We start from the raw sequence: 23357 nt of genomic DNA, 5'->3' as shown, positions 1-23357 counted from the left end.
CTGTATCCTCGTTTCACATTTTCTCTCTTGCACCCTTTCATCGAGAAGGCCCATGGATGGCGTGTGTCATGCCACCCACCTCCCTCCTTCACTTGCAAAACTAGACATCTGCACACGCCCTTCCCACTCATCCTGTTGTCTCTTCTCGCTCCTCGCTCCCATTCAATGAAGTGTGATCGAAAAGAGGACAAGGAGGCGGAGGGAGGAGGAAGTCGCCCCGGTTCCAGTGACCACCTCAGGAATTCGACCACTACTTTACCCAAGCGGCGCCGGCTGGTCAAGGGCTCCGAGGTCGGACTGCCGCTTCACGCGTCTGTCATCGAGGAAACGTGCGAAGTGGAAGAGGTACACACAGTGCTTGTGCGCTTTCCTTGCTTTGACTTCTTCCGCCATGTACGCGTCTGCGAGCGCACTCGAGACCCCCGACCCGTTAAATCTAGCGATGCTGTCAAGGGCTCGGCGATTCCTGCACGCGAGTTACCAGACGTCGTTATCAGTGATGGTGGTGCGCCTCCGATCACCTCGTCGCACGGCGTTGCCGAGGCCGCCTTCACCCCCGAAGCCGCACTCTTTATACCAGGGACGCTCGAGACGGACACGCCGCAGCTCTTGCTGAATGCCGGAACCCCATGTGAGATGCGATTCGAGGGGCAGTGGACTGAGGTGATTGGCGAAGGCGCCTCCATCACAAATCGTGCCATTGTGCATGTCAGCAGCAAGACGACAGGAACTGCTGTGCCACCTGCGGCGCTCCCCCTGAGCTCTTCCGCAGTAGTGAGCGACGCAGCGAAGTCTCCCGAGCCTGCCTGCCTCAATGTCGAGTCGTTGCCTGCATCTTCATCTCAGGCAACGACGACGCCTGCTCAGCCGATTGCGAGTTTACTGACGCACACGCTTGCCGGTGTCACCGCCGACGAGGAGCGTCGTCAGCGAGCGGAGCAGCGGAAGGGTTGGACCTACGATCGCATCGACGTGCCCTCAGCCGTCCTCGTCATGCATCGCGTGCGCTAGGACAACACGTAAGCCGCACAGAGCTGCTTCGGTGCAGGTGGAGAGAGAGGGGTACAGCGCCGACATGGATGCTGATCCGTCGAGGTCTCCTTGAGCTGATCTCCATGCCCATGCAGTACCGAGGACAACCAAGCGAGACACGAACCGAGAAACAAATAATGCCGCGTTGCGCCCCTGGTCCACAGTTGGTACTCACAAATCCCACGGCAGTGATGCGCCTTTGCTCGTTTGGTAACGCTTTTTCTCTGTGCCCATTCGCTGCCGTAGGGCGCGAGAGTTGAACGTCACTGTACCCCGGCTGTCCCAGGCCTCTCTCTCTCTCATAGTACAAAATAATCATAGGCACACGTCTCAGTGCAATAAGCTGACTCCCTCATCTGAGCACATTTCCCCCTGTCGCCAACTCTACCCATCCACTTCGAAGGCTGCCTCACAGCAGCTCCCATTATGCTGGTGGCTACCCGGTGTCTCCCTCAGGGTGAGACAGGTCTCCCCCTCTCCACACACACCAGTAGGCAGTGAGAATGCGGTGGGGTGCGCTCCAGTGACGCTGGCACTCTGGCCTCGCTACGTCGTGGGTGCATTACCCTGTTGCCACCAGAGGTGGCTCGGCGCAGTGGCGGGGAGGAGGAGGGCTGCGTGGCTACCCCCGAGAGCAGGGGAGGGAGGGGGTGGAGGCACTGAGCACTGGGGTGTTGCCCCGTGATGAGAAGTCGTTCCGTATGACGTGGCGCGTGTGGAATGGAATCGCAAAGGTAGCACTGTGTTCTGTTGGCAGTGGACATGCTGCGCTGCATCGAGGGCTGAGGGTGAGGGGAGCGCCGATACGGGGCAATCTTGACTCTCAAAAGCGAACGTCTGTAGTGCGCCCCCAACTGCTTTCAGCGCATTCTTGTCTTGCTTGTCATATATGTCGTTTCTTCATTCTGGCCACTACTGCGGCTCCTCTCGGCTCTACTCGTCGCTCTCGCTCTGAACACTCTACAAATCCTCACCGGCACAGGCCTGTGGGTGCACGCACCGACTTTCTCCGCTACCTTTTCCCATACGTGGAAAGGGTAGGAGGGCAACAAATCAGCAGAGCCCAAGGGAGCACTTGGCAAGCATTCAAAAGACACACTGCGTGACGACTGGACCGGTACCGTTTAATGCCGTGCCCGTGGGTGTCCCTTCCCTCCTCCCCATACCCTTACAAACTCTGTTGCTGCGACGGACGCAACAAACGCCCTTTTCGCGCCAACGCCGCGCTTGCTGTCTAAGAGATGGTCCGCTCGAGCAGACGTGCACAAGCCCTTTTGCACAACGGCTCCAAATCAACGCCCCACTGATCCCCCACAACTGAGGCTCCCTATGGGACACCCGAGCAGAACCCCCCCTCACCTGCTTCTCCCGCCGTCCTCTTTCCCCTAATCCACACGCACTAGCAGACAACAGGGAGAGTGGCGGAGGACGCCAGAGTTGCGTACACGCGCTGTTCTTCCTGTTTTCTTTCGGAACTAACGCAGCAGCGCGAAAAGGTCTCCGCTCTCCATGCATGACAACACCCTCACTGACGGCTTGCTGGCTTGTTTTTTTTTTCTTTCGCCGTTGCTGTTTGTTCTTCCTTCACGTGGGTGGCCTCGCGTAGGGGTTTTCTGTCTTTTGTATTCTCATTCCCGACTCACCTCCCTCACCCTTGAGCAGCGGTCTCTCTCCCCCTCTCTCCCTCCCCACCTCTAGCGCTGGAATGTTTCCCCTGTGTGCATTATGTTTATGTAGTCAACTTATCTCTCTCGTGTGTATACCACATTCTGCGCTGTTCCCCCTTTTGTTCACCTCTTTCCCTCCACCCCCCGCCCCTCAGCAATCCATCACTGGAGACATGTGGCCAATTTAACCCTTTATGCCTTCTTTACTCGACTGATCGCCTCTATTGAGTGGCACAGTGGGTTATACCATCTCTTTTTCTCCCAATTCGTATTTCATCCCCGTAGTGCGTCACTGTGTGGGCGCGTGTGAAGCCCGCCGCTGATTCCGACCTCTGGGCCTCTCTCTTTCCCCTCGCTTTTATCTACCTCTTTCTCCTGCTTGGGGTGCTCTTCTGGTGCGCTTCTCCGCTCTTTGGTCAACAGCCTCTCTCCCCTCCACAACTCTCCCTTTTTTTCTTTCCTTTCGTTTGAGATTCACTTGCTGGCTTACGCGTGCGTTCGTCTTCGCTCTCTGTCTTTTTCTGTGTAAGTGCACGTGTGTGCGTGCTGGTCTTGCTCGGGGGGGGGGGGGTAACTCGTTATTTGCGTGTGGGCAGTCGACGTCTTGACAAGATGTGGAGAGAAGGGTGTAACGCCCTTTCACTGCCTCATTGGGCATTGTGTGGGGTGAGGGACGTCATACGACGGCTGCTACACACCACAGTGTGGGGCCATCGACACAAATTCGAAATAAAAAGCGTTTTTTTTTTTGTTTTCGAATTTGTGTTTTTCTGCCCATCCAAGTGTGCTCCTCACTGCCTCATAGGTGCGCTTAAGCGCAGTTCAGCACGTCTTGACAACACCCCCTTCTGCACGCCGCCTCTCTTCTTCTTTTCTGCGTGGACTCGCGCGATGGTGTTCTCGTTTTGTCTTTAGTTTTCTATCAATTTTTCTGTCTGCTGTGAGCACCTGGTCGACGTTGTGAATTTTCACTTCTCCTGGCTTTTTCCTAGCCCCCCCTCTCTCTCCCTCTACGCATGTGCGTTTGCTCGTCGTTCTGTTCTCGTAAGCCTTGACTCGTCCTGTGTTTTTTCTTCTCCGCGTCGTCTCTGCGCTCTAGCCTCACACATTTGTGTAAAGATTGCTTTGGTCTTCCTGCTGCGGACTGAGCTAAGCAGTTTTCCGTTTCCTCGCTTCAGCGCAGCTTTCCATAACGAGCATGATGTACGCATCAACGAACCAACTGTTTCCACCTTCGCACATTACGACATTGCCCGCCGGTGCGGAGGACGACGCGGACGCGCTTACGGTGGACGGGACGCTGCGGTGCATTGGCGACAAGACACATCTGAAGCAGAGGTACGGGACGGGGTTCGAGGTGGCGGTGCACGTGGCGGACGAGTCGCCGGAGGTGATGGCTGGGGTGGAGCAGTTCTTCGAGGAGGAGTTCCCGTCGAGCGAGCTGACAGAGGCGCGCGCGAAGCGCTTCACGTACCAGCTGCCGAGCACTGTGCGCCTGTCGAGCGTGTTCACTGCGCTGGAGCAGCAGAAGGAGAGGCTGCAGATCCGCGACTACAAGGTGGCGCAGACGTCCATTGAGCAGGTGTTCATGCGCATCAGCGAGGAGGCGGAGCTTCAGCAGGAGGGGGAGCACCAGGAGCGCATGCAGAGCGAGAAAAAGTCGCTTTGCTTGTGCTAGGGCTTGCTTACCGAACGGGAAAGGTGGCCACGTTAGTGCACGGGAACTCTACGTGCAAACTGCTACACTTACGATGAAAGTGGCTAGACTCTCTTTTCCGCGTATGTGTGATGGGTGTGGTTGCACGCCTCCTTACTGTTTGGCAGTGCCTTTGAGGGGTGCAGAGTGGATGTTCGTGCTCGTCTTGCTGGAGATATTACATTGATGGGCATTTTTTTTAGGTGCCATGGAAAGCGTAGGAGGTGCACGCACCCATACAAGAGAAACCCTTCATTCTCTCTTATTCTGTCCCTTTGGTCGTTGGCCTGAAAAAGACGCCTCCTACGCAGCTGTTCTTCTCGCCACTTCGCTCTCCCTTTTAACTCAGAGACAGCACACCCACGCGCACTCGCGCAGAGGACACCGCAGTGCTTTCTCTTGTCCGGGTGACTTCGGTATCTCCCCCCCCTTCCCCAAAGGCGGAGTCGTAGTGGTGGTGAGTCGATGGCTCTGCCTCTGTGCGTGTCTTCCCCTTTGTAACTCCTCGCTTTGCTGCTTGTGCCCAGGTACGAACCAAGGCGAAACCAAAATAGGGCACACGATGTTCACGCTCGCTGCGGTGGTCATTTCCTTTTCTCGCCACCCTCAGTCTACCCTTCACCATATGGCGAAGCAGGAAAAGAAACGAATAATCTGAGACAACAATCATAATGGCTTTCCCCCCTCCTTCCTGAGCCCTCCACACATACACACGTACGAAGCATAATGCGATGCCGCTTTAACCGGGGCACTTTTTCTTTATTGGGCGGGGACAGGGGGGATTTTCTCCTCGTGGGCGCCTTCTTGACGGTTCATTCTCCCTGCCTGTGCTGTCTTATCCCTCCCTTTCCCCCCTCTTCCTCTTTCTGCTTTTCTTTTTTTTGTTAGCTCTCGATGCGCGTCGCATATCAGCTGAGATGGCTGCTGATACCTCTGAATGCCAATGTGCAACGGAGTGTCTCTCTGCGTGTGTCTGTGCTTAGCATCTCTGCTTTCATTTCCACTTCGGTATCTCGACTTGTAATGCAGAGTATGGGCTCGTCATCCTCCTCCCTCTACCTCCTCCCCTCCCCCCACGTACTTAGTGGATTCCCATGAGAGGCACATGTATTTGCTGTGGCCTTCATTGAGAAGCGTGCGTGCGCTTCGTGAGAGCGGGTACCTGCGTCGAAAGAGGGACTGCATGTTGTATCCGCACTCTAATACTCTCGAAACTCCACGTCGGCGGGGGTATTCCGCGCACGTAGACGTTTGTGTGAACGCGAGCATGCTCATGTTCGTTTTAGGAGGCGCTGACGTCTGGGGTTGCTAAGTGCGCCTCTCCACCTTTTGTAGCGATTCCTCGAGACCCGGAGCTCTACTCACGGGTTCCGCCGTCAATGTGTCTCATCTACTTCGTTCTCTTCTCACTCTCCACCTCTCGCTGTGAAGTTGCGTTCTCGCCACGACACCACACATACTCGCTGTATCTCATATCCACGCACACCCATTCAGTCCGATTTCACTACCCACGCGCGTTTCTTTGCACTCCTCCTGCCTGCCTACCTCCAGCAACTTTCAGCGCGTACTTGACGCAAATTAGTGCGAGCCTGTCGATCACCACACAGAGGCAGGACCGCTTCCGCACTTGGGCGTGCGTGCGTGTGTTCCCTCATCGCCTTCCTTTCTTTTTCGCCATTCTGCAGAATAGCTGTGTTAGACTTCCCTCTAACTGCTCGTTCCTCAGTCGCGACGTACCCTACGAAGAGGGACTGAGTGCGTGCACGTCTGTGTGTGGGTGTGCAGGGCTAAGGCTGAGCAGTGCACCTCTACTTGTGTTTCATTCTCGTTTTGCACTCCTGTTTTCTTTTTTTTTGCCTCTTCCTTTGAGGAACTTTCCCTTTGGGGTTCCCCTTTCACTGGATTAGTTTTCGCCCTTCCTCCCTCCTCAAGCTTCGTACCCTGTGTTGCAAGTGTGTTGTAGTGCGTGTGTGTTCCAGCTTTGAGCTTGTGCACATTCTTCAGGGCGCACCTTGCTCTTCCTCCCTCCCCTCCCCTCCCTTCCTCACCTCTTCTCCCCTTTTGGCGTGACGGTAGAAGGAACTCCGGTGCGCCACAAGTAAGTAACACGCCCCGCCGCTTCTCCTTGTGTTTGCTTCTGTTTAGCGCTCCTCACCGGTATTACTGCCCTTTTTCGTTGTTGTCGTCTCGCCTGTGTCTCGAGCCTCGGTCTTGTTCCGGCGTGTTTTTTTTTTTTTCAGTCACCTGCCGCTGTTCTCCTCTTCTTCTCCGGGCGCCAATTTTTTTTTTTTCGCTTACTTTTCCAGTTTCTCCCTTCCCCACCCCTCTTGTACAGCTCTACGGACTCGCTCATACCGCGCGTTCGTGTCTCTTTCATCTTCGGCACACCAGCCCTGCATCCCTCTTCCACTCTTTCCGAGAATTAGCAGTGTGTGTCTGTCGCTTATGCTTGCACACGTCCTCTCCCTCTCCCACATACTTTCTTGTGAGTTCGGCGAGGCTGAAGCATCTGGCTGTGCAGAGTCGCTGCAAAAGTAACCGCGAAGGGGTCGTTCAGCGCACATGCTGTTGGTGCTGCGGCTTTATATCCGCCCTGGAATTCACGAAATCAGCTTGACGTGCGAGCGCCTTCGCGCTTCCGCTGTACCTCAGCTTCCTCTACTAAAATGCTGGATGTACGGGAATTTCAGTTCACAAACCCTCTGCACATTGAGAAGGAAAGCGCCGACCTGGTGCCCTGTGGTATCCTCGAGGAGTGGGCTACTCCGTTGAGTCAAGCCCCAATGACATTACCGTTGGCCGACAAGCTCTCTCTCTCCCCTACCTCAAAACAGACGCCAAAGTCCCTCTTTCCACTTAGCCAGCCAGGTGCACGATCCGAGGTGACCCTTTTCCGCCACAACCGCGAGGCCGCCGGCGAAGTAAAGCACTCGGCTTCTGTGGTAGTAGAGGACTTGTTTTCTCCCATGAGTGCCGGGGGTTCAATGATTTTTCACTCTGGCGAGCACATAGCACAAGCCGCTCCGCTGCACAAAGGGGGAGTGAGAATGGCTGCGCTCGGAGCCAGGGAAAACGCGTTGCCGCTCACTCTCGAAAATGGCGAGAACGACGTCGAGATGATTTCACCGGCTCAAGCGAATGGTGAATACAGTGTCTTTCACCGCAAGGCGAGCAGTACCAAAAGCAGCGGTTCCGCCAACAAACCGCTGCCACGCCGTGGTCGGGCTGGGTGCTGTCAGCAACTCGGGCACACCATTCTGCGCGTGTTGATCCTGATGAAACGGGAGTGGTGCTCGACGCTGTGCGAGTTTCTTGTCCCCATCCTCTTTGTTATCGGCACCGTTGCGCTGTGGGCCGTCTTCGGTACCACAAGGGGTGACGAAGTTCTCTACTACTCTCCCACAGGACCGGATACGGTGTCCGCTATAGCCGCAAACATTAGTCGCTCCCTGTGCTACAATGCGTCCTTGACGAGCAGCATCGCTGGCTTGACGCCGTGTCTGGCGGGAAAAACATATGACTGCCCTCACGGCCGCGGCATCCCTATTGGCTTCTGCTACGATCCACCTCTCAAGAATTCTCTATCACAGCTTCTCCTAACCGTGCCGGTTTCCACATCACCGATCTTGTCGCTGGACACGCTCATCGCGTGCCAGTGGGTGACCATGGATGGATCGAGGAGGACCCCCACGCCGTTCTCCTACGGCGGTCTACTGTACTTTGCGCCGAACACGCCGGAGGTGGTGTCGTTGGTGTCGTACATGAAGGCCCAGTCGACGCTCTTTGATAACGCGTACGGCGGCACATTTGCGACGGCAGCGGAGGCTGCGTCACACGTCGCGTCGTTGACACAGAGCGACCCGCCGACGTGGGGCATTGTGGAGGTCGACAGCTACACGGCCGATATGTTCAGTGTGAAGATCATGGTCAACTCATCAGCCCTGCCAGCGACGTCGGACAACATCCTCAGCATGTACCTTGGCGGACTCGACACGACAACCAACTCACCGTACATCTTCTCGGGCTACACGACGCTGCAGACGCTCGTGTACAATCACTACATCACGAGCGTGCTCGGCATATCGACCACGAATCCGCTGAGCTACACCCCCATGCCCACGAAAGCGTACGACGCTAGCTCCTTCTTGTCGACCGGCGCCTCCCTGGCGCCGCTTATTTTGGTGCTTGGGTTCCTGTATCCTGTTTCGCAGCTGACAAAGCGTATTGTGCTGGAGAAGGAGCTGCGCATTCGTGAGGCTATGCTCATCATGGGTCTCTCCGAGTGGACCATGTACCTTGCGTGGCTGGTGGTGTATGGTGTGTGGTACACTGCGGTGTCCATCATCATCACGATCCTCCTGCACTTCACATACCTGCCCAAGAGCAGTGCCGGCTACGTCTTCTTTATTTTCTTGTTCTTCTCCTGGTCCACTATCACGCTGTCCGGCGCGATCGCAGCTATCTTCAGCAAAGCCCGGCTGGCGGCCATCGTCGCGCCTCTGATCTACTTCGTGATGGCGATTCCGCTCTTTGCGATACAGCGCGCTGGCAGCGGCGCTAAGACGGGCATCATGATCCTGAGCCCGAGCGCACTCGCTGTCGGCTTCGGGCTGCTCTTCGAGCATGAGGTGCATGGCGGCGCAGGGGTTAGTGCGCTCGCCTACTTTCGCGACGAGCCGAAGCTGATTCTTGTGTTCGTGTTTCTCGCTGTGGACATCCTTGTGTACCTGCTGCTGATGCTGTACTTCGACTGCGTGATCCCAAAGGAGTGGGGGACGACGAAGAACCCGCTGTTCATCATCATCGACCCTGTGCGGTGGTGCTTCTGCCGGCGCCGCGCGGACGACGACTACGACGTTGAGGACGGGCGCGCGGCGGACGGCGTGTTCGAGGCGATGGACCCTGCAGCGGAGGAGGCGGCGGCGGTGCGGATCTGCGGGCTGCGCAAGACGTTCAAGCGCGGCAGCAAAACGTTCGTTGCGGTGAACAACCTGTACTGGTCGCTGAACGAGGGCGAGATCTCCGTGCTGCTGGGACACAACGGCGCAGGCAAGTCGACGACGATGAACCTGATGACTGGGATGCTGGAGGCTGACGGCGGCGACTGCTACGTTTACGGGCACTCGGTGCGCCACGAGCTGGGCGCTGTGCGGCAGGAAATTGGGTTGTGCCCGCAGCACAACATCCTGTGGCCACGGCTGACGGTGCGGGAGCACCTGGACTACTTCGCTGCGATCAAGGGGCTGAGGGGGTCTGAGAAGGAGGATGCGGTCCGGCGGCTGCTTGTTGCGGTGGACCTGGAGGACAAGGAGCACTACATGTCGAAGGCGCTGTCCGGTGGGCAGAAGCGGAAGCTGTCGGTCGCCATTGCGTTTGTTGGCGGGAGCCGGCTCTTGTTCCTGGACGAGCCGACGGCTGGGATGGATGTTGGCGCGCGGCGCCACACCTGGGGGCTGCTGAAGGAGATGGCGCAGTGCCACACGATCTTGCTGACGACGCACTTCATGGACGAGGCCGACCTGCTTGGCGACACGGTTGCGATCATGAGCAAGGGGCGGCTGCAGTGCGCGGGGTCGAACATGTTCCTGAAGTCGAGGCTTGGCGTCGGGTTCGTGCTGACAATGTCTGTTGTGTCGCACGTGCGGCGTGGGCCGATCGAGCAGATGGTGCGGGCACTCGTGCCTGCTGCGGAAGGCGTTGGAAGCGGCGCGGGCGAGGTTGCGTACCGGTTGCCGATGGCATCGAAGCCTGCGTTTCCCGACCTGCTTGCGGCGGTGGAGGACGGCATCCCCGGTCTTGGGATCAACGCGTACTCGCTCTCGGCGACGACCCTGGAAGAGGTGTTCATCAAGATCGCGGAGGGCCTGGATGCGGAGTGCGACGCGGACGCGCTTGTGGTGGAGGAGACGGCGGAGGCAACTGAGGCTGTGTGGGACGTGGAGATGGAGACGGGGCGGTGGACGCGGTGGCGGCTGCAGTTCCGCGCGATGATGGTGAAGCGCCTGTGGAACGCGCTGCGCGACCGGCGCACGCAGTTCTTCCAGATCGTGTGCCCCGTCGCATGTGTGCTGCTCGCGATGCTGCTGACGCTGGTGAAGCTGTTCAGAACGTCGACGATCACGCTGAGCAGCGACGTGTACGGGGCGGCGGTGGACATCCCGCTTGCGAACTGCGAGGGCGTGCTGGACGTGGTGACACCCTTCTCGCCGAACGCGCACATGGATATCTGGACGGACACGCCGAGCGCCTCTGCCTTCTCGGCGAAGCTGAACATGACGTACAACACGCACGCGAACGAGCGCTACGGCGGCGTCTCGTGCGCGGTGGCGAGCGGCGGCGAGCTGTACCACAGTGTCTTCTACAACACAACAGCACTGCATGAGGTCGCCATCGAGACATCCAACGTCTTTGCTGCCTACCTTCACGCGGCAACTGGTCGACCTGACATGAGTGTTATGACCGCCGTCTCCCCTCTCCCCAAGACGTCGCAGCAACAGGCGGTGGAGTCGTCCGTGTACGCGATAATGATTTCTGTCATCATCATGATCCCGTTCACCTTCATTCCTTCGACTTTTGTGGGCTGGATCGTGAAGGAGCGCGAGTGCAAGGCGCGGCACCTGCAGAACGTCTCTGGCCTGAGCTTCTACGTCTATTGGCTCGCCAACTTCTTGTTCGACCTCTGCTCGTACATCATCACGATGTGCCTCGTCATTGTTGTCTTTTTGGCTTTCGGCCGTGACGAGTACGTGGCGTCGAACAACATCGGCGCAACGTTTGTGGTGCTTCTGCTCTACGGTGTGTCGGGCATCCTTATGGCATACGCGCTCAGCTTTGCCTTTGATAGTCATTCCACTGCGCAGAACGTCGTCATGCTTGTCAACTTCATCATTGGCTTCCTGCTGGTTCTGGCGGTGTCGGCGCTGACGCTGAGCGAATCAACGAAGAAAGTGGCCAATGTGCTCCGCTGGATCTTCCGCATCGTACCTAGCTACTGCGTCGGCGAGGCAATCAATAACCTAGCGTCGCTCAAAGTGTCCCGTGCGTTTGGCATCAACAACAGCGCGTGGGACATGGACGTTGTGGGGTGGGTATGTGTGTACATGGCGATCGAGATCCCCATTCTCGTGTTCATCACACTGCTGATCGACCACCCCGGGCGGCGGCAGCGCAGCCAGCGACTGTTCCACAACCCAGACGCTCCGGCGGAGGCGATCGAGGACGAGGACGAGGACGTTGCCGCGGAGCGCCACACGGTGCTGGCGGGCGACGGGCGAGAGGGAGACCTCGTGCGCGTGCTGAACCTTCGGAAGGAGTACCCGAACGGGAAGGTTGCTGTGCGGAACGTCACGTTCGGCGTGAAGGCCGGTGAGGTGTTTGGGTTCCTCGGGACGAATGGCGCTGGCAAGACGACGACGATCTCGATCCTGTGCCAGGAGTTCTGCCCGACAAGCGGGCGAGCCTACGTGTGCGGGAACGACATCGTGACGGAGAGCAGCGAGGCGCTGCGATGTATCGGGTACTGCCCGCAGTTCGATGCGTGCCTGGACCTGCTGACGGTGGAGGAGCACCTGTACCTGTACGCTGGCGTGCGCGGGATCTCGTCGCGGTCGTGCGACCGAGTTGTGCATGGGCTGATGAGGCTGTGCGGGCTGACGGAGTACCGGAGCACGAAGTCGCACGAGCTGAGCGGCGGCAACCGGCGCAAGCTGTCGGTCGCCGTGTCACTCATTGGCGGGCCGCGCGTTGTGTTCTTCGACGAGCCGTCGGCTGGCATGGACCCCGTCGCGCGGCGCGGGCTGTGGAACGCGATCGAGACGGTGGCGGACAACTGCTCTGTTGTGCTGACGACGCACCACCTGGAGGAGGTGGAGGCGCTTGCGCACCGCGTGGCGATCATGGTGGACGGGACGCTGCGGTGCATTGGCGACAAGACACATCTAAAGCAGAAGTACGGGACGGGGTTCGAGGTGGCGGTGCACGTGGCGGACGAGTCGCCGGAGGTGATGGCTGGGGTGGAGCAGTTCTTCGAGGAGGAGTTCCCGTCGAGCGAGCTGACAGAGGCGCGCGCGAAGCGCTTCACGTACCAGCTGCCGAGCACTGTGCGCCTGTCGAGCGTGTTCACTGCGCTGGAGCAGCAGAAGGAGAGGCTGCAGATCCGCGACTACAAGGTGGCGCAGACGTCCATTGAGCAGGTGTTCATGCGCATCAGCGAGGAGGCGGAGCTTCAGCAGGAGGGGGAGCACCAGGAGCGCATGCAGAGCAAGCAAAAATGCAGCTGTGACTGTCTGGGCTTTCTGCGGAGGTGAGGCGAAGGTTCGAGTGGCTGTGTTAAGCGGATTGGTGGATGGATGTTTGCATCGTTGTTGATGCCTTTTTCTTGCCCCTTATAGTGGCTTTAAGTGAAGCTAGTGAAGGGCATGGAGCATGTGTAGGGCAGTCAGGTTCTCTGCGCAAATTTGCAGTACAATGTGCCTCGCTGCAGACGCTTCGTTCTCTCTTTTTTTTTTTGTTTCCTCTTAATGGTTCTTCTCGGCTGTATCGTTGCATCGCTGCGCAGCACACGTAGAGCTGCGCGCTTTTACAAGGCATGCGATTTGATTTGCTGTGCGTGTTGATTTGCTGTTTCTTATTGGTGTGACGCTTTTGCCGTTCACCCACCGAGGTTGTGGATCGCGCACTCCTGCTCCTCTTGTCTAAGCATCGTGGCAGGCAAGCAATATGGAGAACATGTGATTGCTCAGTCGTGTGAGAGGGAGGAATGATGGATGGAGAGAGGCGCCGTGAGTGGAAAGCTGGAGGGAGCTACAAGAGCGGCGTTGCCTCGTGGTGTGCAAGGGGCCCTCTCCTCATTACGTATGCCCTTTTATTGCCTTTCGATCTATTCTGATAGGAGCGAACAAACACTAACGTGCCTCATTTGTGCTTTCTTTCACCTCCCCCTTTGGTGCTGTGGCTCGTGTGGTATTGCATCCTCGCTATTCCTTCCCATCTTTGCGTCAGGGTCGGCGTCCCTAGGCTCACTTTATACTGTGCAAAGAGCAGTTTTACTACTTCTTTGAATGCGTTGACGTCAGTACCTGTGCGCGCTCTCCCTTCTCAGCTTCTCTGCACCCCCGCAAAAGCCCCGACAGAGTGGGCAACAGGAAGGGGGACACTCTCGCGTGATTGGCATGTGTTTGGGCTGATGATGCACGTACAACCTGTACGCTCTTGGTTGTCATTTTGTTTTACGAACATGTAGTCTGTCTCTCATCTCTTTCTTTGGTTTTACACTCCCCTTTGAGTGATCGACGCTGATGGATGATACGATCGGGGGCGCAAGCCAAGCACGCAGACACTTTGGGTATACGCGCTTGCGTGTATGGCTGCTCATGTATGACTTCCCCCCTCGTTTGTGGACTTGTTCACGTACTCGTGTTGTACTTTTTTTCTTGAATGAGGCAACAACGCTCCTCATGATGGCCGTCCACCTCACCGCGTGGTATCGAGCGTCCCGTACCCCCTCGTTGTGGGGAGGACCAGCGACCTGCAGCCTGCCTTCGGGTATATGGCCGTGCGGACCGTTTGCTCCGGCGGGCCGGACCTGGCTGGGCTGGTGCTGTGCGGAGGAGGCGTGCGGTCGTGGTGGGATGTGTGGTTGCTTGCTGTGGGCCGCGTCGGTGCTCGGCAAACGCTGCGGGCAGGGGTGCGCGCGAATCCGCCTCGGCGTGCGTGGAGGCGGTGTCCCCCGCGTCCGGGTAGGTGTGGCGCGGGTCGCCGGGGGGCCCCGGCCCTGGGGCCGGCAGCTTCATCCCCGAGGGCTCCCGGAGGCCGGGGCCCAGCCGCGGCTGTAATGCGTATGCCGGTGTTGGCTTGTCCGTGGCGGAATGAAATGTGGAAACTACCAGAGTAATTAGGAAGTATAAAAGAAGGAGCTTTGCGGCTCCGAGAAGCGGATGAGAGAGGAGAGGCGACGTGCACCACGTTGGCCGTGGTTGTGACGGTGTCAAGGAGTGGTTTCCACATGATTCGGCTATGGTTGTTTAGCCGTTTGCTGTGTCTTTCCCTGTGACTGCCTCCATTGGCCCTGAGAGCCACTTCACCGTCTTTATGGCTTGATTGAGTCGTTGAGGGTCGGGCATTACGGCGTTTGTCTTTCTCAATCCTCTGTCCGCATCTTTGTTCAGCACTTGTCAGGATTGTCTTTTCATTTTTTGCTTTTCTTTGTGTATGTCTAGGTATGTGCGTGCGTATGTACGCTGTTGTGAGCTCTGATCTTCGGTTTCATTCATTCATTCTCTCCGGAGGATCGTACCCGAGTATTCGAGTATTGTGTTGCCTTGTGCACCCGTCACTTTTCAGGCTTCGATTCTCCTTCCCCATTCTCTCCCCCCTTTCTCTCTCTCTCTCGTGCTTTTTTTTGTATGTTTGTTTATTCAGCCAATACGGGCGGTTCTACTTCTCTCGTGATCGCCTGTGGTTCAATCTGTTTTTCGTTTGTATTTTGAACTTCTGTTCTCGATTCCCCCCCCCCCCCACACACACACCTGCTGTTGTTGTGATTCTTTTTCCTGAGCTAACGTAGCGGTTTCATGTCAAAAGCCTCGTCCTGATGGAACTCAGCCTACCTTACTCGTAGAAGGCTCGATGCTTCCTCCCCCTCCTCCTCCTCTCCTGCTGCCCTTGAGTTTCCCTCTCCTTAGCCCCATCAGACCATCCTTTTTTTTTTTTTGCGGTAGTTGCCGAAGTTGCAAGCGGCTTGCAGCACCCGTTCGTTGCGTGCGGGTGCGGAGTTGTGAGTTTCTCTCATTGATTTATTTACCCCTTCTCGTGTGTGTGTGTGTGTGTGTGTGTGTGTGTGTGTGTGTGTGTGTGTGTGTGTGTGTGCGTATGCGTGTGTGCTCCCCCACTCACTACCTCCCTCTCCATCTCTTCTCACTTTTTGTGTTTTTTTTTTTTTGTTGTTGTTTGCGTTCCGAGGACCCTTACCGGCCTTCTCTAATCTATTTTGTCTCCTTCCTCCTTACATAACTGCCCCTCCCCCCTTCTCCCTCCTCTCTCTCTCCCTCTCTCTCGCCTTCGCTCTCGTGCTTGTTTGGGGAAGGCCCTTTCGTTCTTCTTCCAACGACCTCTCGGCAAAGGCGGATGGGATGGGATGGGAAGAGGCTCTGTATAGGCGCTGCAGTGAGTTGCTCTCTTTCTTTCCGGTCTTCTTACTTATAATACATATTTACTTCTTTGTTGTGTGGCTCTTTTCTCTCTCTTTTCCATTTTCTGCGCGATGCATCAGCAAACAGAGCAGGGGGATCAGCTGCGATAGGCTCTGGCACATTGCGAACCTGTCCAAGGGAGGTGTGTGCTCGTATGGGGAGTGGACCGCTAAGCACAGGAGGTAGGGAAGACACTCCACGTCGCCTTTGACTGCGGTGCTCCAGCACGCAGAGGAGAGAACCAGGAAGAAGTGCAGTCGCGTGAGTTTCTCTCTCTTTCTGTGGGTATGATGTGTAACGTCTGTTGCTCGTCGCGTCAGGGAAGAACGACTTGCTTCACTGTGTGTCGCACTGTTGTAGGTTATTCCACATTACTATGTGTGATTCGATGTGTGCGTCAGTGCGTGCCTGCCAGCTGAGGGGCCTGGACCTCTACTTCGCTCGGTCATCAAAAAAGTAAGTGCTGCCATTGCCAGCAGACGAGGAAGAGAGAACAGCTCCTGGACTCACACACACCCACACACACTCAGACACGCCAACACAGACAGAAGCGCCGACCGACTCAGCCCCGTACACGGAGATGGCGTAAGTCACACGTATGTACTCTCAGTTCATAGATGTAACATCGCAGAGCTTACCAAAGACTCAAATTTTTTTTCCTCGCTTCAGCGATCTTCTAGCGCACCGGCACAACGAGGGTGTTGCCTTTGCACTCTTCTTCCGGTCAGAATCGTCGTATGGAGGTGCTCTTCCGTCATGAGGCGACGAGCGGGTGTTGAAAACACCAATGAAGGCCTAAAGGAGGTAGTGGGCGCTGAAGGGCGCTGTCTGTCTGTATGGCCAGCGTATCCCGATGCGCGCTTGCAGGCCTGCGAGCTGCTGTTGCACCCCTTCACTTTACTTGCCCCTCTCTCTTGTTGCGGGCATTGACGCTCATCTGGCGCGGAGAAGCGGTGGCCGCCACACTCCATCGCCGCTTCTGAAGGCGTACACCTAAAAACATCCAGACATTATATACTCACTCTGGCACGTTTCTGGTTATCTTAGCGCTCTCGCTTCACCATCTTGCCGCTCTCGTGGCGTGGCTACTGGTGTCACTGATAGCTGAGTCGGAATGGAGTTTGAGCGCGGCCCAACGAGATGTGCACCGGAAGTGCCTGCGCCGTCTGTCTCTTACCCTCTCATGGCAGTGGGGACAATAAGCCCGTTGGCGTCATACGCAGCGAGTCATGAAGCGTCTAAGCATTCCTTTCGAGCAGAGAACCGTTCGACTTCACGTGATTCAGCCCATTCCACTGAGGCTGAAAATCCGATCTATCGACAACTGCAGAGGCAGCTAAAGGAACTAGAAAGGCGAGAAGCAGCCCTCCTGTACTCGGAGCAGCTTTTTCATGAACGGGTCGCTGCGTGGGAGAAGCGATGCCGGCTATGGGAGGCACAGTATGCTGAGCGACTGGCTCAGCTAGATGGACGTGAGGCACGCCTCGGGGAATTCAGTAGCTGACGCTGCATCTCACGGAATGCAGAAGTAAGCACACTGGCACGTGTCCACTGCTCATTTCACTCGCCACTGTTACGTTATTCATCAGCGTTTTTCTTTCTTTCCTCCCCTCGTTCTCTTACTTTACCCCTCATCACTGGGCAACACCCCAGTGCTCAGTGCTTCCACCCCCTCCCTCCCCTGCTCTCGGGGGTAGCCACGCAGCCCTCCTCCTCCCCGCCACTGCGCCGAGCCACCTCTGGTGGCGACAGGGTCATGCACCCACGACGCAGCGAGGCCAGAGTGCCAGCGTCACTGGAGCGCACCCCACCGCATTCTCACTGCCTGCTGGTGTGGCACGACAGCGGCGCTCTACTGCGTGTGGTACCTCCACGACACACCAGTGACTCTCGTTGGAGGAACTTGTTTAAGGAGTAAACTGCTCGTGGACTTCAGCAGGGGTATTACCTGCGGGTGAAGGCGCTGAAAGTGTGCCAGGGGTAAGCGCAACGCATGGCGCTGATGCGCTTGTGCCGCTGTGCGAGACGACGACGTTGCTGACAAGAGCGGCGGCTTCGCTAAACGCGAATGGTGTGTCTCTTTTCTTTTTTTTTTTTTTTTGCTCAGCTTCCTACCCTCTCTTCATCCTGCTCGATGCCTTGCAGCGACAGCGCCGCGGCATCGTTGCTGTTCGCGCCTCTGTCCCCCTTTCGGCCCTTTGTTGCTGCAGAGGCTCTCTACACTGAGCTGTGTCTTTGCTTTTGGGAGCACTGTCGGTGCCTGGCTGAAGTCCTCTCTCTGTGCGCGGTGTCGCAGCCTGACTTGCGTGGCAGCGAGGAGGTGTCCGCCTGTGCCACAGCGGCGGAGGCTCTAGCGATTGCTGGCGCGGTGGAGTGGCACAACTTCAGCCGCTATGCCCGCGACAGATTACCACCTTCGAAGCCATCGTATGACTCACCTGCGTTCACCGCTGCCGAGTGCCGGGCAACGTCGCCGCTTTTGCCGCTGATGTGACGTTGTGTGCACGACTGCGCGGCGGAGCCCAGTTCGGTGACACCACAGATGAGCAAATGCCTTCAGCCGATTCGGGAAGTCCTGTCCTACGTGTGGCGTCTTCAGCTCTTTGCAAGTCACTTCTGTGGTCAGCTACCCCTACCAGTCAGATGCGATCCAGCGCAAGGGCGCCCTGTGATGGCGCTTGCAAGCGGCCCTCTCAGACGCTGCTCCCGTGGAGCAATGCGATCCTCTGAGTGGGGAACAGTCTATGAAGTCAGATCAGGCCGCATTGGAGCCGGCTGTGGGTCATCTGAGGGCCAGCTTACGCAAGAGGCACTGGTTTGATAGCACAGCGCCTGGCCCGTAGCGGTCGCTTTGCTTTTGGCGCGACACCGTCAGCTCAATATGTGCGGGCGACGGCGCAGCACCGGTGGCGAGTGGTGCTGGGGAGAGTGCGGTGACTTCACCGATGGAGACCCACGTGCAGCGACTTCTCCCCTGCCACCCATTGGTATGCGACAGCCCCAACAGCAAGCAGGCGCCTTTCTTGTGCGGCGTGCGACTTGTCGTCTTGACACGGATGCACGTTCTCCTGCTCGAGAGTATCGTAGTGTTTCACCCACAGCTTTTCTCGCCTGCGTGCCCGCAGCAGCTAAGCTGGATGCAGACGCACATAAGAGCGTACGAAGAAGGGCTCTACCTTGCGATACCACCGACAGAATGCCTTTACAGCGAAGGCATTGCACGCTCGATAGGGTTGCCGCCAAGAGCGGAGAACAGGCTTCACGGCCTACTCGTCGTGTTCCTCCTGCGAGAGCTTGATGCCGCCGTATCTGAGCTGATGACGTGGTCGAAAGGCCCTTATATTCCTGCACCATGAAGCTGCCGAGCTTTCACTCCACCAGTTTTTTTTCCTCTCTCCTGCTCCACGGGCATGTTCCTCTCCCAGGACTCCCACTTGTTCGCGGCGTGGTACGTGTGAGTGTAGGCGTTCCTCTCTCTCTTTCGTCTCCTTCTAAACCGATGCCCATGAGTCTATGCGTCGGGAGAAACAAAGGGCAGCGCTTTCCTCTGTGTTGCTGCGTTGCCACATGCGCAGACACTGACCTTGCTGCTCCTTTACCGCTTTTTTGTTTGCTTGTGTTTGCGTCTCGTTGTTTCAGCTTCTTCCATGGAACCCCTTTCTCCACCTCCTTCCCTCCCTTCTCTACCCTCTCCAGAGGACCCTTTTCCCCGATCCTCGTGTAGTGAGTGTGCAGTCACGTAGAGGAGCGGGGGAGGAGCTGTGCCACTGCTGCTGCTGCTGCTCCCTCGAGTATCTCTTTCCATAACATTGACAACACAACGAGAGATGAAAACGACCCGTCTTCGCCCCACAAAAGAAGTGACAAGAAGTACTGGTCGGTAGCTCGTGCAGCTGTGCCGTCTGCGGACGAGACAAGTGCATTTTCTTGTGCCACATCATCGTCTCCCCCCCTCCCACCCCATCCTTACGTTTATTGGCTGCTAGTCAGCTGTGCATCGCTAAGGCGTGACTCACTTGCCATCTTCTCCACTTGTCCTGTGGTTCTCCTTCCTGCCCCTAATGTGAATTCTGTTCCCCCCCCATTTTCTCTCACGCTTCATGTGGTTGTGCGGAGACTATATCCCCTATCGCCCCTCTCGTGTACGGTGGCGGTGCACTCTCTTCTTCCCCGGTATTCGTCGCCCCGCTTCTCGTACCTATTGCTTCCTCTTATGCACACGACACCGCAGTCTCGCTGCTGTTTCTCCTTGCTGCTTCGCGCGGCGCCTGTCCACTGTCTTGAGATCGGAAGTGTCCAACTCGTAGATGGTCGCACGGGACTGGGGAGCATCGCTTCTTGCCTTGTCCAGCTTCGTTTTTTTCTCGTTTACCACGCATATGCTCTGCTCTGACTCAGCGCGCGTGTGTCTGCCTCTCAGGACGTGCGCATCTGCTCCTTATCTACACCCTTTCTGACTCGGTCTTGCCACTTTCCATCGTAGTTGTTTTGCTCTTGTGGTCGCCGTCTCTTTGCTCACTAGCACACTCATTTACCCCACTGGATTACTTGCCTTCCTTTTCCTCTACCTTCCACCCGAGCGGCTCCACCTCAGGGTTGTCACAGCCGCCCCTGAAGGAGACTTGCATAGGATTGCGCCGCGCACTCATACACGCGCAGAGCACAACATAACCGCTGAGAAGACAGTGAGTTGGCATTGCGCTGTTATTCGTCTCTTCACCTTACTTTTCGGATTTGCGTCGCTTTTGGCGTTACGTGGCCTGTGACCTCTGCGGCAGTAATGGGCCAATCGCGCTTGTCTCTGCACAGCACCACCGCGGCGACAGCGGCGAACGACGAGCTCACCGCGACGCAGAGTTCCGGTATCGGTGTCGATATTTGGCCAGAGGTGACGCCGGAAGAGGCCAGCAAAAGAGCGGGGCACGGTAGAAAGAGTGTGACGGTGTCGCACGATCAGCTACTCTACCTGCAAGCCCTTTACCCGTACGCCGGGTATGATGAGCTCATGACTGTCATTAACAACACCGATGGCGCCGACGAAGCAGCAACACGTGCCTACGAAGCACTGAACCCCGACTACAGCGGCTTCACGTACCTCAAAGAGCAGCACGACCTTCTCACCAACCCAAAGCGACCCAGCGCCCAGCGCGCGACGGCGTTTGCAGGCTTGAGAGAGTCGCTGCAGGAACGAGCCGCAGATGCCTTTCGTCCTGGGCACTTTGGCAATCTCTCACAGCTGCAGGAGTACGAAGAGACGGTGGGACTCTTCATTGTGGACACATCCGACTGGGACCGCGCGACGTTGCTGCCCTCACGCGACTTGGCGGAGGTGGCCTTCATGGACCTTCCTCTACGCGAGGAGCCTACCACTTACGGGGCAGCTACAGCCACAATCGACGGCAGCAGGGGCAGTGGCAGTGAGCGGAGACGAGAGGGCCAGTCGCGGTCGCGCATCTCGCTCGCGATGTCTAACAGTGCATCCGACTTCAAAGACCTGCAGCCGAACAGCATGCTGCATGCTGTCAACAACGCTGCACCCCTGTCACAGTCGCTAGGAAAGACCGGCAAATCCTCTCATGAGCAGGCGCGTGGTGCTGCCGATGAGCGCTCAACAGGTGAACGCAATGGCGGCGGTGAGGATAACGCCACCGCCAGCGTTGTCTATCAGCAGGACAGCGACCCACCACGTGCAGCCCCAATTATAGCGTGGGCACCTCAGGCCATTCGTGTGGGGCCGGCTGAGGCACGACAGGAGCGCGAAATGTCTCTGCGCGTCTTCGACGAGGCGTCCTTTTTTAAGGACCCGCTGCTACGGGTGGCGGTGCAGTCATTGCCTCTAAATGGGGCCCAGGGGCATCTGGATGTGTCTCCGTTAAATGGCGCCGTGACAGCGCCATCTGTGGAGGAAGATGAAGTCCACGAACCTGCTTTGAGTGCTCTGGCTAATGGTCAGACACGCGACAAGGCTGCTTTGTCCTCCCCGCGGAGAAGCTTTTCACTTTCCGTGGAGGAAGGGAACGAGACCCACGAGCCGGCTGAGCCGAGGGGCACCTCAGTGCCCAACCCTGGCAGTGACGGCATCAGGGAAGGCAAGAACAACGAGCAGCTTTTCAGCGTGGAGGTGCCACCCACATCGCACTCTCACTCCCGCACACATACCAACTTGCCTGCAGCTTGTGTAAGGACGCGACTTGGCGCGAGCGCGAGGACGGCCGACGGCACCACCAACGGAACGCGACGGTTCTCCGGTGACTGCGGCGACGCGTCCTCCTCCGATGCGCTTCACGCGCAGCACAGCATGCGAAATGCGGCCCGCGAGGCGCTCAATAGGCGCAAGCCGCACCCTCTCACAACTTCGGAGAAAGTGAGGGAGCGCTTGCGCAGCCTGTCACCAGTAGGCAACTTGATCTTTCGCGAAACTTCCCTGCAGACGCCTGCGTTGTTACTGCAACATGAGAAGGGCCTCAACAGACCTTCTAGCGTAACACGCTCGTCCGAGCTTGCACCCACACGAGCCGCTGACGGCGAGGAGGCAAGTGCACCCTCCATCATCACCCTGGACACTCAGCGGCAGCGGGCAGCGTACGGCGGCTGGGCGAATATGTCAGTCAATGGCGGCAACAGAGCTGATAGGGATGTGGACGAGCTGCACACCGAGCGACAATCTAACATGAGAACAGCAGGCATTCCTGCTGCGCACAGTGGGTGCTCGAGCCTCGACCCGGCAGCCTTCCTGAACGCCGAGGAGGAGCGCTGGGACACCATTGTGACGATGCTGGCTCCTTACGAGAAGGTATTCGGCTCCAAGTCGCGCTGCGAGCTTGTGCGCTGCATCCATGACGAGTGCCCCAATCTGCATAACAAGACCACAATCATTCTACAGCGACTGCTGCACGTGGTTGGGAAGGCGCTGCGTGGCAAACAGGTGTTGGAGGGCATGACAGAGGAGCCGCTGGAGGTGCCCTTGCTCGGTCCGATTCTGCTCTCCACCTCTCCTCTCAAGCTGACTGAGCTCAGCTTTCGGGAGGACAAGTGCTCCATAGAGTTTTGCGAGGAAGGGACACGAATGAAGGCGAAGCTTAACATAAAGGCGGTGGCGCTCGATGCGATTCAGTTTGCGTACATTGGCGAGGCCAACGCCGCCCGGCAAGCACGCATAGCCCGGCAATCACAGCGTCAAAAATCAATGCCCGGCTCACGGGTGGCGGCGTGGACGCTGCGTGGCAGGGAGGAGGAGCTGTACACCAAGGGCGTTACACGCGGCGTCGCCACGATCAAAGCCACCAACATCCGTCTGAAGGGCAAGATGTACATGTGGCTGATGGCCTCTGGCAACATGCACATTGCTTTCGAAAAGCTGACCGTCTCTGTGGGCTCCTTTCGGTTGACCACAACCGTGACGAAGCTAAACGTCTTCTGCACCCTCGGTGCACCGATTTTGCGGCTACTGGTTCAGCGTGGGATGGAAGAGATGCTACAAGGTTTACACAGCCTGTGACGTCCACGCGCGCGTGCGTGTGTGTGTGTGTGTGTGTGTGTGTGTGTGTGTGTGTGTGTGTGTGGATGTCTAAGGGCGCTACATGCGCGACTGACAGTGCCGCATGCCCCCTTTTTTGGGCCACATTTTCTTGCTTTTGAGGAGTGTGCAAGAGAAAAGAGGGGGTTACACTACTTCACTTGCTTCGCTCTGCTTCATAGACCACCGTGCACAGAGGCACCCACCCACCCACCCACGCACGCGTGCACGGGAGCCTCAAAGGCGACAGACACAAG

At 57.3% G+C, this 23357-nt stretch overlaps 5 protein-coding genes across 5 annotated transcripts; all 5 read left to right on the top strand.

Annotated features, from left to right (window-relative positions):
* Nucleotides 1–165: 165 nt before the first annotated feature.
* Nucleotides 166–1011, top strand: LBRM_27_1070 (conserved hypothetical protein; the record flags this gene model as incomplete). Its single annotated transcript, XM_001565816.1, has 1 exon — nt 166–1011. The coding sequence occupies one exon, from the start codon at nt 166–168 to the stop codon at nt 1009–1011; it is 846 nt and encodes a 281-aa protein (XP_001565866.1).
* A 2886-nt stretch (nt 1012–3897) lies between these two features.
* On the top strand, nt 3898–4377 carry LBRM_27_1060 (putative ABC transporter; the record flags this gene model as incomplete). The annotated part of the gene is made up of 1 exon (XM_001565815.2): nt 3898–4377. The coding sequence occupies one exon, from the start codon at nt 3898–3900 to the stop codon at nt 4375–4377; it is 480 nt and encodes a 159-aa protein (XP_001565865.2).
* A 2684-nt stretch (nt 4378–7061) lies between these two features.
* LBRM_27_1050 (putative ABC transporter) lies at nt 7062–12701 on the top strand (the record flags this gene model as incomplete). Its single annotated transcript, XM_001565814.2, has 1 exon — nt 7062–12701. The coding sequence occupies one exon, from the start codon at nt 7062–7064 to the stop codon at nt 12699–12701; it is 5640 nt and encodes a 1879-aa protein (XP_001565864.2).
* Nucleotides 12702–18529: 5828 nt separating this feature from the next.
* LBRM_27_1040 (conserved hypothetical protein) lies at nt 18530–18940 on the top strand (the record flags this gene model as incomplete). The annotated part of the gene is made up of 1 exon (XM_001565813.1): nt 18530–18940. One exon carries the CDS (start codon nt 18530–18532, stop codon nt 18938–18940), a length of 411 nt encoding a protein of 136 aa, XP_001565863.1.
* A 1424-nt stretch (nt 18941–20364) lies between these two features.
* LBRM_27_1030 (conserved hypothetical protein) lies at nt 20365–23082 on the top strand (the record flags this gene model as incomplete). Its single annotated transcript, XM_001565812.1, has 1 exon — nt 20365–23082. The coding sequence occupies one exon, from the start codon at nt 20365–20367 to the stop codon at nt 23080–23082; it is 2718 nt and encodes a 905-aa protein (XP_001565862.1).
* Nucleotides 23083–23357: the final 275 nt, after the last annotated feature.

This window comes from Leishmania braziliensis, chromosome 27, assembly GCF_000002845.2.
Source record: "Leishmania braziliensis MHOM/BR/75/M2904 complete genome, chromosome 27".
Classification (NCBI taxonomy): domain Eukaryota; phylum Euglenozoa; class Kinetoplastea; order Trypanosomatida; family Trypanosomatidae; genus Leishmania; species Leishmania braziliensis.
The sequence above is the reverse complement of the archived record's forward strand: the minus strand, read 5'-3'. Positions and strand labels throughout refer to the sequence as shown.